Below are 15,625 nucleotides of genomic sequence, written 5' to 3'. Positions count from 1 at the left end.
GGAAAGCCCACTATTCCAGAGTGTGCACGATTGTGTCTTCTTTGCAGTGCAGGTTTTGGAACATCAGTTTCAAGTTCTTCCCTACCTGGACAAAGGGACCTTGAAGCTGTTGGCTGAGAATGAGTGGCTGCTACGCTTCTCACCAGCTCTGCAAGGCCGCCTTCGAGCTGCCTATGAGGGCAGTGTTGCCAAGGTACTGACCCCACCCTAGATGTCGACTGGCCCAGAGCCGACCCTTCCCAGCCTCATAATTCAGGTGGCCCAGTTCATACCACTCTGCTGTCCTGTGATCTAACTGGGCAGGAATAAGGGGATGAAGTTTTCTGAGCATACACTCTGCAGGCTTCTGTACCTAATGTCATTGCCATATTTTAGGTCTCTCTGGCGATGCCACCCTCTGTTCAAGCTGTCTCCTTTCAGCCAGAAACTGACAATCGTGCCAACTTCTCCAGTGACCGAGCCTTTCATACTTTTAAAAAACAGAGGGATGTGTTTTATGAGGTGCTTCGAGAGTGGGAAGATCGCCACGAGGAGCCTGGCTGGGATTTTGAGAAGGGCTTGGGCAGCAGGATCAGAGCCATGATGGGCCAACTCTCTGCAGCCTGCAGCCACCGTCATTTTGTTCGGCTTTTCCAAAAACAATTTCTCCAGCTGTGTCAGAGTCCTGGTGGTGCTGGGGGCACTATCTTGGGTGAGGCTCCAGATGCGTTAAATATGCTTGGAGCTGACAAGTTGGGACGGTTGCGGCGCCTACATGAACGGCTTGCAGCCCCTCAGAGCAGTTGTAGGCCCTGCCCACTCACCTCCTTCCCGGGCTGTCAGGGATTCTTCAGGGACTTCATCCTGAGTGCCAGCAGCTTCCAGTTTAATCAGCATCTCATGGATAGTCTGAGTTTGAAGATTCGGGAGCTCAACAGCCTTGTCCTGCCTCATCCTGAGCCTAGTGATGAAGATGGAGAGTCAGATGTGGACGGGCAGGGTGAACGGAGGCACTTTGCTGTGGTGCTGCTCAGCCTGAGGCATTTGGCTAAATTCCTGGGTTTTGTGGCTTTCCTGCCATACCGGGGGCCTGAACCACCCCCAACCCGTGAGCTCCAGGACTCCATGCTGGCCCTGAGAAGACAGGTGCCCCCAGTCCTGGATGTACGATCTCTGCTACAGCAGGGGCTGCGGGCCCACCGAGCGGTGCTCACAGTGCCCTGGCTGGTGGAGTTCCTCTCTCTGGCTGACCAGATTGTTCCCATGCTGGACTATTACCGCAGCATCTTCACTCTCCTGCTACACCTACACCGGAGCTTGGCTTTGTCTAAGGACGGTGAAGGGGAGATGTGCTTCCTGAACAAGCTGTTGCTGCTTGCTGTCCTTGGCTGGCTTTTCCAGATTCCCACAGTCCCTGAGGACCTGTTCTTTGTGGAAGAGGGTCAGGTGGATGTCTTTGAGGTGGATACAAAAACTTCAGAGCATGGTTTGGATGGCGTGCCTGTGGTGGACCAGCACCTGCTCTACACTTGCTGTCCTTATATTGGAGAGCTCCGCAAACTGCTCGCTTCATGGGTATCAGGCAGCAGTGGGCGGAGTGGGGGCTTTGTAAGGAAAATCACCCCCACCACCACCACCAGCCTGGGAGCCCAGCCCCTCCCGACCACCCAGGGGCTGCAGGCACAGTTGGCCCAAGCCTTTTTCCACAACCAGCCACCCTCCCTGCGCAGGACTGTGGAGTTTGTGGCAGAGAGAATTGGCTCTGTGTCAAACATATCAAGGCCACGCTGGTGGCAGATCTGGTGCGCCAGGCCGAGTCGCTTCTTCAAGAGCAGCTGGTGACGCAGAGACAGGAAGGGGGAGATCCAGGCCAGCTGTTGGAGATCTTGTGTTCCCAGCTGTGCCCCATGGGGCCCAGGCATTGACCCAGAGGCGGGAGTTCTGCCAAAAGAAGAGCCCTGGTGCCGTGCGGGCACTGCTCCCTGAGGAGACTCCGGCAGCCGTTCTGAGCAGCGCAGAGAACATTGCTGTGGGGCTTGCGACAGAGAAAGCCTGTACTTGGTTGTCAGCCAACATCACAGCACTGATCAGGAGAGAGGTGAAAGCGGCAGTGAGTCGCATGCTTCGAGCCCAGGGTCCGGAACCGGCTGTCCGGGGGGATCGGAGGGGCTGCTCCCGTGCCTGTGAGCACCATGCTCCCCTCCCTCCCACCTCATCTCCGAAATCAAAGATCTACTCTCTGTGGCCGTGGGGCCCCGAGACCCTGAAGAAGGAGTGTCCCCAGAGCATCTGGAGCAGCTCCTAGGCCAGCTGGGTCAGACACTGCCCACCTGCCGAGCAGCATCTGGCAAAGTGCTCTGTGGAGTTAGCATCCCTCCTTGGTATGTCTTGTCATCTCACTCTTGCCAGATCCCCCCATCTCAGGGTTGGGTGCAAACATGATTAGAACTCGGAAACTTTCTTCTCTTTCTCCAGGGGGCAGGCCAGGTAACCCTGTTCCGTTTCTTAAAGCTTGGCTTTCCTCTCTTCCCATTGTTGCAGACCAAATTCCTGTCCTAGGGCCTCCAACACAACACCGGCTGGAGAGAGGGCAGGCTCGAAGGCTCCTCCACATGCTGCTTTCCCTGTGGAAGGATGACTTTCAGGTGCCTGTTCCACTGCAGCTCCTGCTGAGCCCAAGAAACGTGGGGCTTCTGGCAGACACTCGGCCAAGGGAGTGGGACCTGCTGCTGTTCTTACTCCGGGAGCTGGTAGAGAAAGGTCTGATGGGACGGAAAGAGATAGAGGCCTGCCTGGACAGCCTCCATGAGGCCCAGTGGCCAGAGGACTTTGCTGAAGAATTAGCAACACTGTTCAATCTGTTTCTGGCTGAGCCCCAGGTGCCAGAACCCCAGCTAAGAGCTTGTGAGCTGGTACAGCCAAACCGGGGGACTGTGCTGGCCCAGAGCTAGGACTGAGAAGTGGCCCTGCCTTGAAGTCTCACCAGAACCCTGGCACCCCACCTGACTGCCTCAGGAGGAGACCCTAAAGCCCAGTGCCACCCTAAAGTGACCAATGCTGACTGACCCCTGCTGGTGCAGGAGTAGCTGAATCTGAAATTAGGCTTCCTACTTACATGTGAAGTAAGTATGTGGCTGCCTGGCTGCTCGTCACCCTGAGTCCTTGAAGAAGGCGGAGGGAACCCTCACCTGAGGGTTCAGGATTACGGTGGAAAAGCCTAGAGACTCCAGCCCTGGAGCAGAAGAGTTGGCATTTATTACTTGGATACTAAATGAAATTATGTGTGTGGGCTTGAGCCCCACTTGCTGCTATCCCAGCATCTCTAAGTCATGACAGAGGCAAATGACGTTGTTTAACTTGTGAGTAAAGTTAAAACATGAATCTTGGGAGTCTACATTTTCTTACCACTAGGAGCTGTCCTGCCATCTCCTTAAAAATGCACAATAGATGAGGTGGAGCGCTCCCAACAGAAACCCAGCCCTACCCCCCGCACCTCCCTGCCTTCAGTCCTGTGCAGGTAACTCTTGACCCTAACTCCAGGAGCCAAGGGTGGGGGCAGAACACTAGAGCTTTTTTAAAATAAACTCTTCTTTACCGAGAAAAAAAAAAGAATTGAACACACTTGGTTTTACTTTAATCTGAAATGAAATTTAACTGAACAGTTATCAATAAAAAGGCAAGTTGGATGCCATGGGAATGGCCTCTCCAGGTAGTTTCTGGATCCAGTTATGACTGATCCTTTGATGAGCTTGGGCCACAGGATTGTTAATTGAAAAAACAAAATCGAGTCCTTTGCTTTAAATAAGTGGATTTCTGTGATGGACTTTTCCCCATAAACATTCTCTCCAGATCCGAGAAGTGATTGATATTTTAAGTTCTACATAAAATATAACTCTACACAATGATAGATATTAACTTAAAAACGTAATATGTAGTTATTTTGTTATATTATTTTGGTCTCATGGATGTTTTATGTTTTCATTTGCCTTTCTCAACAGTATTGTTAGAGTTTTGGAATATGTACAATATTTTATCTTTTTATGATGTTTACATTTAAAGCAAAAGAACGTGTGTAATAAAAATGTGCATTAGAAAAAAATAAAATAACCACACTGTGTGTTTTGGCCAAACTTTGTAGCAATTGTTTTATGCAGATGTTTAATATTTAAGTTATTGTATTCTTTTTTATAAGTATTTTGATTTGCAAGGATTATGTTGTTTTTTTTAAAATATATTTTATTGATTTTTTACAGAGAGGAAGGGAAAGAGATAGTTAGAAACATCGATGAGAGAGAAACATCGATCAGCTGCCTCCCACACGCCTCCTACTGGGGATGTGCCTGCAACCAAGGTACATGCCCTTGACCGGAATCGAACCTGGGACCCTTGAGTCCGCAGGCTGACGCTCTATCCACTGAGCCAAACCGGTTAGGGCAGGATTATGTTTTATATTATCAAGAATGCATTTGAACTTAGCATTAAAAAAATCTTGGCAATTTTCAAGTATATAATATAGTATTATTGACTCTAATCACCATGCTGTATATTAGATCCCACAACTTATTTGGCTTATAACTGGAAGTCTGTACCCTTTCACCAACATTTCCCCATTTCTCCCACCCCTTCAGCCCCTGGTAACCAACATTCTACTTTCTGTTTGTGTTTGGCTTTTTTTGGATTCCAGATATGTGATATCATACAGTATTTGTCTTTCTCTGTCTGACTTATATCACGTAGCACAATGCCCTCCAAGCCCAACCATACTGTCAAAAGTGGCATGTGCCCTGACTGCGATTGTAACCGAGGACCTCTTGGTGCATGGGTCAACGCCCAACCACTGACCCGCACTGGCCGGGCAGGAATACCAATTTTGTCTGATGACAGCCAATTCTAAAGCCAATATTTTAATTTGTTTTCTCTTTTATAGTTAGGAGTTTAGATCAAACTAGATAATACAAGCTTTTAGAAATTATCTGTAGTTAAATAATATCCAGATTATTTCTGGATTTTTTGTGTCATAAAAAATTTTGTTACTGATCAAAATAAAAGATGCCCAGGAATTATTTAAGTACAAATAAATGTACTAGTCTATTGGAATCCTTCACTTTTTTTAAATGTTTTAATGCAGGCTGGCTTTTGTCATTATATTTTATAATATAATGAATGCTCGATAATGAAATTCTTAGTTTATTAGTGGTATCTCTAAAGCTGTATCACAAATAATGATATTTAAAAAGGGAAAGTTGCCAGACCGGTTTGGCTCAGTGGATAGAGCGTCGGCCTGTGGACTGAAAGGTCCCGGGTTCGATTCCGGTCAAGGGCATGTACCTTGGTTGCGGGCGTTTCTAACTCTCTATCCCTCTCCCTTCCTCTCTGTAAAAAATCAATAAAATATATTTAAAAAAAAAAAAAAGGGAAAGTTATATTCCTAGCAGGTTTGGCTCAGTGTATAGAGCAGTGATGGCGAACCTGACACGCGTGTCAGAGGTGACACACGAACTCATTTTTTTGGTTGATTTTTCTTTGTTAAATGGCATTTAAATATATAAAATAACTATCAAAAATATAAGTCTTTGTTTTACTATGGTTGCAAATATCAAAAAATATCTATATGTGACACGGCACCAGTGTTAAGTTAGGGTTTTTCAAAATGCTGACACGCCGAGCTCAAAAGGTTCGCCATCACTGGATAGAGCATCTTCCTGTGGACTGAAGGGTCCCAGGTTCGATTTCTGCCAAGGGCACATGCCTGGGTTGTAGGCTCGATCCCCAGTAGGGGACATGTAGGAGGCAGCTGATCAATGATTCTCTCTCATCATTGATGTCTCTCTCTCTCCCTCTCCCCCTCTCTCTTCCTCTCTGAAATCAATAAAGATATATTAAAAAGGGAAGATTATATACAGCTATAAACCACTTTCTTAACATAGTAGCAAGGTTTTCAAAAACATTGAGGTAAAAAAGCTGATTTTCTGTACTCTGACATCTATACAGTTGCCTAATGTATCAATAAAGAATACTTGAAAAACTTAACCAGTTAAGTCTGATTCATTTTTAAACTACAAATACGGTGATTGTAGTGATGTTTTTGTTTTTGTTCCTAAAGATAACAAACATGCTTTTAGGTTGGGAAGAAACTGAGGATGGAGAACAGATGGGATTTTTGGCAAAGAGTAGGCAAGTCTGACGGCAGGAGTTGGTTAATGCTCTAGCATACGGTGCTGATAACACCTCAATCAATTAAAGAAGTGCCACCAGGATTTGCCAGTCAGAAGACAACCATTTTTTCTAAACGTCTAGAGTAGGTTCATTATAGCCTCATATGGGGCCAAACAGCCAATTTAGGATTCACTTTTGACAGATGGCTGTTGGTTTTTCAATGAATGCATGTTCATGCCAGGGAATATTGCTAGTGTGAAATGTTACTATTTATATGATACTATATCACCATCTGAACAGCACACGCAGAATTTATTCATCATCCACAACATTTATTGAACTCAAACGTTGAGTACTTTTAATATGTACATGAGAAAGCTTTTGTTTTCAAAGCTAGTTATGCTGCAAGTCAGCAACAGGCTTCTCACACTTTCATTTTATACTCTCTCCCACAGAGTAAAAGCCAAAATCACCTTTACAATGGCCTAACAGACCCTGCACAACTTCCCTTATATGTCTGACCTCTTGGCCTGTTTTCTCTCCTTATGTAGATGAAATGTAAAATTCCAGGGTAACAAGTGGTCCTTTCCACTGTGTTCAGTACCTACTGCATACCCAGAACACTGGAGTGGATATAAAAGATTCTTCCATCATGGAGTTCCCAATAGTTTTGGAAATAAGACTAAATAATACACATAACAATATGAGAATCAATTATGTGGTGTAAATTTTAAGTATCAAAGAATAGGAAAGTTTGGATTTCAGAAAAGGCATGAAGAGGACTAGCTCCTGGCATCCAGTTATCATCATAACAAATAGACTGAAGGCCCTCGGTCTTTCTCTCTCTCACCAGTTTCTCCTGAGCGCCAGGTGGGATTTTTCAATGCTCCAGATTAAGCAAGTGTAAGGCATTTCCTATTCCTGAGGTCAACTAGTGGCATCACCACCTATCCTTCAAATCCAGCCACAACTTGGGAGTCACTCTTAATTCCTCCACCCTGACTGCCTCCTCACCCCACTGTACCTTATTAATCTGGCATTCCAGTATCGTGGCTTCTGCCAGTATTCTCTCTATTCTGGATTTTACAATACCTTCTAAACATGTCACTAACTCTAAGTTTTTAGTTGTTTTTTTTTACCTCAGCTACTGCTACCACATCCATTTTTCATGAGTGATCTTTATAAAGTTCAAGTCAAATCACTTGCATCACTCACTGTTGTCCTCAGAATACAATCCTTTGCATGACACCAATAGTCTTGTTATACACCTTTCCCAGGTATTCTGGGTGCTTGCAGGTCTGACAGGAGGGAGTGGAGTGCTCTTCCTATCACCAAATCTAACAAGTCCCATTAGGGCCAGTATTAACCAAGGGGGTCTGAACGAAGAGAGTGGAGTGGGGCCTGGGGAAGGGACTTTCAAAATGGGGTTCTAGACACAAAACGAAGGTTGGGGTTTTAGGCTCTCAGACAGGATCCACTCTAGCTCTGAGTTAGAGGGGCCATGGGGAATGCAAGTAGAAACTGAACTATGGCTAGTTGTTTTTAGTTTTCTATTGCTGTGACTAGAAACTTAGCAGTTTCAAACAACCCATATTACCTCACAGTTTCTTTTTTTATTTTAAATATATTTTTATTGATTTCAGAGAAGAAGGGAGAGGGAGAGAGAAACATAAATGATGAGAGAGAATCATTGATCAGCTGCCTCCTGCACACTCCCTACTGGGTATCAAGCCTGCAACCCGGGCATGTGCCCTTGACTAGAATCAAACCCAGGACCCTTCAGTCCCCAGGCCATCGCTCTATCCACTGAGCCAAACCAGCTAGGGCATTACCTCACAGTTTCTGATGGTTAGGAGTCCATCCATCCATGCTTAGCTGGGAACTCTGCTCAGGGTCCTTCAGGCTGCCGTCAATGCAGCTGGGCTGTGTGCTCACCTGGAGCTTGGGGTCCTCTTCCAAACTTATTCAGGTTGTTAGCAAAACCCAGTTCCTTGCAGTTGTACAACTAAGGCCCTCAGCTACTAGAAACTGCCCATCTCCACTGGCAGTTCACAGTAAGGAGCTTCTTCAAGGTCAACGGAAGAGCAGCTCTCTTGCTTCAAGTCTCTCGCTTAGAGAAGGCCTGGTGTCTGCCTCCTCTCTATCCCTTTGATCCTGTGGTTCCTCCATTTTATCATCTTTTCCTCTGATACTAGCTATAAAAACTTTTACATTATGAAAAGGGAATTTTTCTTTTTTGATAACTTGTTGGTAACTGCCATCCATTAATTATTTATTAGGTACTATTACTATCCCTGCTTCACAAATTAGAAATGAGAACTTCCTTAGTTCCCAAACAGTATTAGTTAAATAGATCTGCAATTCAAGACAGCTGGGGAGGGGACAGTTGGGTAGCCTGTGTCCTGCTCAGAGTGAAAAAGCAGCAGCAGGAGCAGCAGCTGGAGACAGGAGGTGACCTTCTTTGTAGAGGTGGATATGTGGGTGATGTCAACCTGGGGTGTCCTCTGAAATGTAAGGAAATCTCACTGGTGCTGCCCTTCAAACAAGATCTCCAGGACAGAGACAATGAGAGCACATCTAGGGTGAGGCTCTTGTTAAAGTGGAGAACCTATGAATGCTACACTGGAATGCAAGAGGGATTATGAATAAAACTTGATGCATTTTTCTATGGCCTATACGGAAAAGAAGGGGCATGTGCATCGTATTTGTGGAGTGCAGGAATTAGAAGCAATAGCAACTTCATTAGCTGGCAGAACAATTCAGAAAGATCCTAATAGGAACAAATGGTAAACCCCAGCTTATAAAGTGAAATTCAATAGTAATAAATATAAGGTTCTGCCTCTGGACCTGACTTTTAAAAAAAATTTTGGTAAAAACACATAACATTGTTTAGTTTCTTTTTGTTGTTGTTAATCCTCACCTAAGGATACTTTTCCATTGATTTTTAGAGAGAAAGGGAGGGAGGTGGAGAGACAGAGACATTTATGTGAGAGAGATGCATTGATTGGCTGTCTTCCCACACACGCACGGCCAGGGATCAAGTCTGCAACTGAGGTACGTTTCCTTGACCAGAATCAAACCTGGAACTCTTCAGTCTGTGGGTCGATACTCTATCCACTGAACCAAAACAGCTAGGGCTAGCTTATTTTTCTTTAGTTTGTTTTTGAACAAGGAAATTAATTGAAAAAAGCTCATATAAAAAAAGATCCTTCTAGTCCTGGCCGGGTGGCTCAGCAGGTTGGAGCATTGTCCTCCTGTGCATCGAAAGGTTGTGGGTTAATTCCCTGGCGAGGGTACATACCTAGGTTGCAGGTTCAATCTCCAGTCGGGGTATGTGCAGGAGGCAACTGATCCATGTTTCTCTCTCATATTGACGTTTCTCTCTCCCTTTCCCTCTCAAAAAAATTAATAAGTTTCTAAAGCCTTGCTTTGGAGGAACACAATTGTTTTGTTTAGATTTAAAGGAAGGTCAGGTCATGAAAAATATTTCTAGACTTAATTTTCATGCAAAATAAAATTAGCTTTATTGAATTCAGGGGAGTGGGGCTGGGGAGCATAATTTTATAGCTCAGATTTCTTCCCTTATCGGTCATTCATGAGCTTCTCATACTTGATCCTGAAATTAAATTGAGGGCCAAATGAGCAGCTTAGATGGGCCATGTGAAATCCAATGGGAGATCGGGAACTTTCCTTAGGTGTTTTGTTTATTTGAAAAGGTAATTATAGTAGCAGGATCATTTTTGCCAGCCCTTTCCTAACAATTCTATGGAAATGTTCAGGAACAGCTTTATCGTTCTCGAACATAAAACCCAAGGATTCCCTTTTCTCCACATCCTCACCAACACTCAGGGAGAAGGCAGGGGAGGTGGGTGGGAAGAGATCAACCAATGAACACTTGTATGCATATGGACACAGACAACAGGGTGTTGAAGGCCTGGGGTGGGGGTGAGGGTGGGCTAGAAGTCAATGGGAGTGGGGTGGGAGATATGTAATACTTTCAACAATAAAGATTAAAACAAAACAAAACAAAAACAAACCCCAAGGAGATTCTACCGAGGTGTTTTCCCTAAGCTCTGTTTAGAAAGTTTCTCAGATGCTTGGATGTTGTTGGGACTGTATATTTTTGGAGACCATAAACTTATTTTGTAACTTCACAAAGAGAATGCATACTAAAAAGAAGATAGCATTCTCTTAAGAGTTTTCCAAAACTGAGTAACGATGCTTACTATCCACAGGGCTTCAAGTTTTACAGAGGTAAAGAAACGTGCCAACCTTTCCTGAACCTAACCGTTTGAATTGGCTGCCTATATAATCTATATTACCTTTTAAAAGAAAAGTGATCTTTTTCCCTTTGTACATCATCAACTACGTGTATTTATGCTTTTGATGAAACATGAAATTATTTTAATTTTGATTTCAGTATCTCTTTTATAAGAAATCTATAAACCTTAAACCAAAGTGATAAGCTAATAAGAATTTCAAAAGAATGGAAAAAAATATCCTTCCAAGTAGATTGGATTGATCACCAATTTCAAACTAACTGAAAAATATTTCATACTCCACTGGCTTCCTTTAAAGTAAAATACAACACTTTCTCCATACCCAGAAATAGATTTTCTCAGTGGTCAAAGAAAAAAATTGTATATCTTTCTCTTTGTGACAATTCTTCTCACCCTGAATTTCATAAAATCACACAACTTTAAATAGCATTAGTTTATTACCTAGTCACTGTGGTTACTTAAAACAATCTAGATATATACAAAAATTTGGAATGTTTTATAAATGTTGATTGACAAAAATATTACATAGCTGCTAATGGGATTTTTTTTTAAACAGCAAATTAATGCTTAAAAGTTTAGTTCAATTTATAGCAATATTTGTGTTTAAATTTTTTAAAAGTATATAAACATTTAATTCTAAAGAGGTCAGAAGAAATTTATAAAATAAATACACAGGGAATTTTAGAATTTCATGGATTCTGGTAAACTAATGATTCTTTAATGAATGAGAAAAAAACTTTAGTTTTATGGGTACAATTCTGTACTGAGTAAATTACCCTTAACACAACATTTTTAATGGTTTAAAATTTTAGGGTAGTCAATTTTAAACACTGTTACTAAAAATAAGAAAGTTTTGATGGTTTGTTACATGATACTTATTAAAATAAAGTCTGTTATGGGTGTAGGCCTTGACTGTAAATCACTCACCTTTAAAAAAACTAAAAATGTCCTTTCTATGTCCTCAAAAGATTTGAATTATTACTCTTTTAAATTTTGAAACTTTATCATTACCAAAACAAAAATTCAAATGAAGAGTCCTTGTTATTTCATTTCAATTTTCCAATATTTTAGAAGAAAACTTTAGTTATTATTTTAAGTGCAAAACTTTTTGCTATTAGTTTTTAACATTATATCATGTATCATGTTACTCCTCTTGGTAACAAAATTTCCTTATTCAACTTTGTGTTACAAGAACATTTAAAAAATATTTTAAATTAACTAGAGTAGAAAAAATACTAGTGCATATAATACCTGTTGCATTTGTAATATTTCAATATAAAAGCAGACAATTAAGTTTAGATCATTGATAAATCAATTGTTCTTTGTGGCTTACTTCCTTTTCTAAAATTATAGTTTGTGTATCTAATTCGAGGTAAAGCAGTTGAAAATGTAATAATTATATCTATTTTATGTATTCCTATTAAAAGCAGAAAATGACTGAAAAATTGATTTAAATCAATAAAACTGATGTGAAATACAATGTAAAATTACATATATTGAAATTACATTGTAAAATTACAATGCTAAAATAGTTTAAAATCAACTATGAATAAAGGGAACACCAAGGCTTATCTTAAAGAATCTGTTTGTCATTCTTTTTTTAGAGATTACAACACACATACAATAAATGAATTTTATCAAAATACAGCACATTTCTTCTACTATATCCATAAAAATCAATTCCTATGTAAATAGTACTGAAAATCAACAAAAATGAGTTAAAATTTACAAAGAGTTGTTAAAGGGTTTCAATCAACATTATTAAAACTATACAGTACAATAACCAATTGATAACATCTTGAAAGAAGTGCAATATTTGAGTTCACATCTTTTTAAAAGTTACTCTGACTAGTAAGAGGAATGAGTCTAACTCACTTTTGCAAAAAAATGTCGATTGCTGTTTTTGCTAGTCCTATAAAAGTCTTAATTAAAATAAGGTTGAAGAACAAAGAATAACATATTAAAAATTCCAAAATTATATTTCTTAGTAATTAAAAATGAATTGCAATAACTGAATATTGCTCTAATGAAAGGCTCTAGATCAGCCTTGAATAAAAACAGTTATTGGTCTTCTATGGCACTTTTTTATGGTCCAAATATCCATGCATTCATTCTTACCATTGAATGCTATTCAATTTTTATTTGATTACATACAGAAAAATAAAACAAAATTTTGTTTGGATAAACAAATTAATAAACCTCTACCCAAAATTTCTTACACTAATGACAACAAAGGCAGTTGGTGGTAAAACACTATTACACTGACACACTTAGAAACCCTTTAAAGACTCTGAAGTGTTGAGTTCACATTTAAGGTTACCTGTAGGAACAGCCCTTTATTTGAACACCTTTACATACTGGTAGGCCCCAAGGACCCATCCCTTTGCTCTACAACCCTCCACAGCAATGCTCTATCACTGTGCCAGTTTCACAAACTTGCTTTGGTTTCCTAGCTCCATGCGTACTGTTTCCTTTTACTTTACCAAGGCAATGTGAGGCCAAACAAAAGCAAGAGGCTTTCCTAAATCTTCTTACATTTTGTGTCATAGCAACACAATCTTAAAACTGGCCATTTTAGTTTCCTTTGCTGCTTAAAATAAAAATTATAAATTAAGATTAAAATGGAGTATTAATTATAAAACAAATCGCAAATATCATTTGCAAAAAAAAAGAAAACAAGGGATTTCCATATCACAGAAAAAGCATGGACATACATCTACAGTAGAGTTTAAAATTTCCTGTGACTAAAAAATGGAAAATTGAATCACCAGTAGGAAATTTATGTAGTCAATGTCTACGACAAGTACAGATCCTGTAGAGCTCATAAAATGCAATCATCGTCTTTTTTATTTCTTTAAAAAGACATTACATTTTTTATTGCATTATTCTATTAATAAAAACACATGGACAGAAAGCTGTTTTTTCGTTCTTTGCTTTCAGATTTTTACAGGAATTAACTTAATCAGGCCTTGGAAAGTGAACCCATCAGCACCACCTTCACCTGCTCACTCTTCGATTCAATATGCACATAGCAAAAGCCAACACTTCAAATCTCTTGCCCACATTAAAAAAAAAAAAGTTTCAGCAGAAAAAACATTAATAATCAGTTGAATAAAAATAAGGGCATAAAAGCTATGAGACAGCTAGCTCTGCCATCTGTCTCTGGGCTACAATCAAGGCTAACAAGAGCCTTGCACAGAGTTCAGTCTGTATATGAAATCCAAAAATAAACCTACAATCTATACAAAAACAACATACGTTTGTTTTTGTAGCCTTGATTACTATGTTTTTAAAAAACCTAACAGGAAGTTTTATATGGTTTGAATTCAACAGTCTTCCCTATATACTGTACAGTGGTTCTTTCCCTCTAGCCACAAGTTTCATCATTTCATTAATGTACAAATTTGAACATACTTTTTTTGAGTTCTTCTTTATATATAAAAATAGTCAAAATATTAATTTCCCCTGCAAATATCTTCCAATAAATCTTGCTGTCTTCCCCCCCTTTTTGTCCACAGTTCTTATGAGGAAACCTCTCGTACAATGATGAGTTCTACTGTGTTCTGGAAAGTTTTTAGCAAGGACACTGCTTGTCCATGTTCAATATTAATGAAACTGTAGCCATTAGCCTAGAAGAAAGAAGAAAAATATTTTTTTAAAATACTAAACATTTCATAGTAATTTATTTGCAGAAAATAAGAATGATGTTGGCAATTGAAAACAGCATTGAGACTCCTGAGCACTAAAATAGAATCTCTGAAGGTGGGATCCAGGAACCTATATTTTCAGATGATTCCTACATAACAGCCAATGCCAGGAATATTTGTCAAAGACACAGTGCCATCAGTGTTGTGTATATGCACTACCATGCGATTAAAGTCACCAAGTTGCAGGGGTAACAGATCAAGAACACTACACTTCCTATAATTTAGGCTAAATGTTTACTGAGGTCTTACTGTGTGCCAGACACACAGTTCTAAGTGCTTCCATGAATTAACTACTTTAATTCTCCTAACACAACAAAGATTCTTTCATCACCTTATTTTAGAGAAGTTACCATTTTTGAACTAAAATAAAATACTAAAATATATCAAACATGTATTAAAAGTATCAGTATGATTTTCCACAGTACAAGGTGGAAATTATTTAAACTATGAAAGCATTAGAGTAGCCTATAGAAAATATCACTCTTTTTATCCACAAATATTTAAAGATAAACTTCATAAAATGCTTATTTTCAAATCAGGCATTTAATAATTTCTTGATGAGGAGGCAGATTAATTACAAAGTAAAAAATAAAGGAAATAATAAAAAGATGTATCTTAGTTACCTGAATAATTTTATCACCTGGTTGCAATAATTTTGATGCTGGTCCTTCAGGCTGTACCCTTGTTACAAATATACCCTTTAATAACAACAACAAAAAATTACTTAATGGGAAGCAGTATGCATAAATAACAGAGTACCAAGAAGCAATCTTTTTCAGCATGCAAAAATTTGAATTGTAAGGATTTCTCCTTGTCTTCTCTGAAAACATCGTGACAACCAACCCTATTATTATTATTATTTTATATCCTCAGCCAAGGAGTGAGTATATTTTTTCCATTGTTTTTTTTTTAGAAAGACTGGAAAGGGGGAGGGAGAGAGAGAAACATCCATGTGAGAGAGACATATAGATTGGCTGCCTCCCACACGTGCCCTGAGTGGGGGTGGGGATCAAACCTGTCACCCACTGGTGAGCAGGCTGGTGGCAGGGCAACCCAACTCTATTATTTTTATTTTTGCTTCTGACAATTCAGTATAGTTATTTCTGTTTAAGTGATGAAGTTACTTCTATAGATGTACAGAAAAATAATTACGAAGTTAAAAATCACTTCACAGTATGAGGAACATTTGAAATATTTGGTTAAATTTATATTCCTTGAACAATTAAACCGATCACATTTAAAAACAAAAAGCTGAACAATACCGAAAGAAATAAAAAAGGTGTCTGTCTAGATTTACAGAAATACATGTTAGATTTTTACATATGTACTAGAGACCCAGTGCACGAAATTCATGCATGGGTAAGGTCCCTATGCCTGGCTGGTGATCAAATCCGATCTGAGGGGCAACTGGTGGGGCGGTCAGGGGCCCCCGCTGGCACCCGCCTTGGCTGGCCTGGCACTGCCTGCTCACTGGCCTGGCCCCCTGCCGCCACCGCCAGTTGC

The 15,625-nt window shown here is 40.4% G+C and overlaps 2 protein-coding genes across 11 annotated transcripts in view; one reads left to right on the top strand and one right to left on the bottom strand.

Moving 5' to 3' along the window:
- LOC102239251 (codanin-1-like) overlaps positions 1–3,922 on the top strand; it is a 5,731-nt gene extending 1,809 nt beyond the window's left edge. Inside the window, 6 exon segments of the mRNA XM_014549182.1 lie at positions 376–1,738; positions 1,741–1,881; positions 1,884–2,177; positions 2,180–2,300; positions 2,302–2,360; positions 2,515–3,922. Coding sequence (XP_014404668.1) covers positions 376–1,738; positions 1,741–1,881; positions 1,884–2,177; positions 2,180–2,300; positions 2,302–2,360; positions 2,515–2,930 — 2,394 coding nt within the window. The 3' untranslated portion in view covers positions 2,931–3,922.
- An 8,061-nt stretch (positions 3,923–11,983) lies between these two features.
- ERBB2IP (erbb2 interacting protein) overlaps positions 11,984–15,625 on the bottom strand; it is a 117,427-nt gene continuing 113,785 nt past the window's right edge. For 7 of the 10 annotated variants that reach the window (XM_005857950.2, XM_014549136.1, XM_014549141.1 and 4 more), the window contains 2 exons: positions 14,746–14,820; positions 12,035–14,044 (listed from right to left, as the gene is read on the bottom strand). In XM_005857950.2, the coding sequence (XP_005858012.1) occupies positions 13,937–14,044; positions 14,746–14,820 (183 nt within the window). In that variant the 3' untranslated portion in view covers positions 12,035–13,936. Of the gene's footprint in view, positions 14,045–14,745; positions 14,821–15,625 lie in introns of all 10 variants that reach the window. The other 3 variants (XM_014549132.1, XM_014549158.1, XM_014549164.1) reach the window with 2 other exon arrangements.

Source organism: Myotis brandtii, unplaced genomic scaffold (genome assembly GCF_000412655.1).
Source record: "Myotis brandtii unplaced genomic scaffold, ASM41265v1 scaffold115, whole genome shotgun sequence".
Lineage (NCBI taxonomy): Eukaryota > Metazoa > Chordata > Mammalia > Chiroptera > Vespertilionidae > Myotis > Myotis brandtii.
The sequence above is the reverse complement of the archived record's forward strand: the minus strand, read 5'-3'. Positions and strand labels throughout refer to the sequence as shown.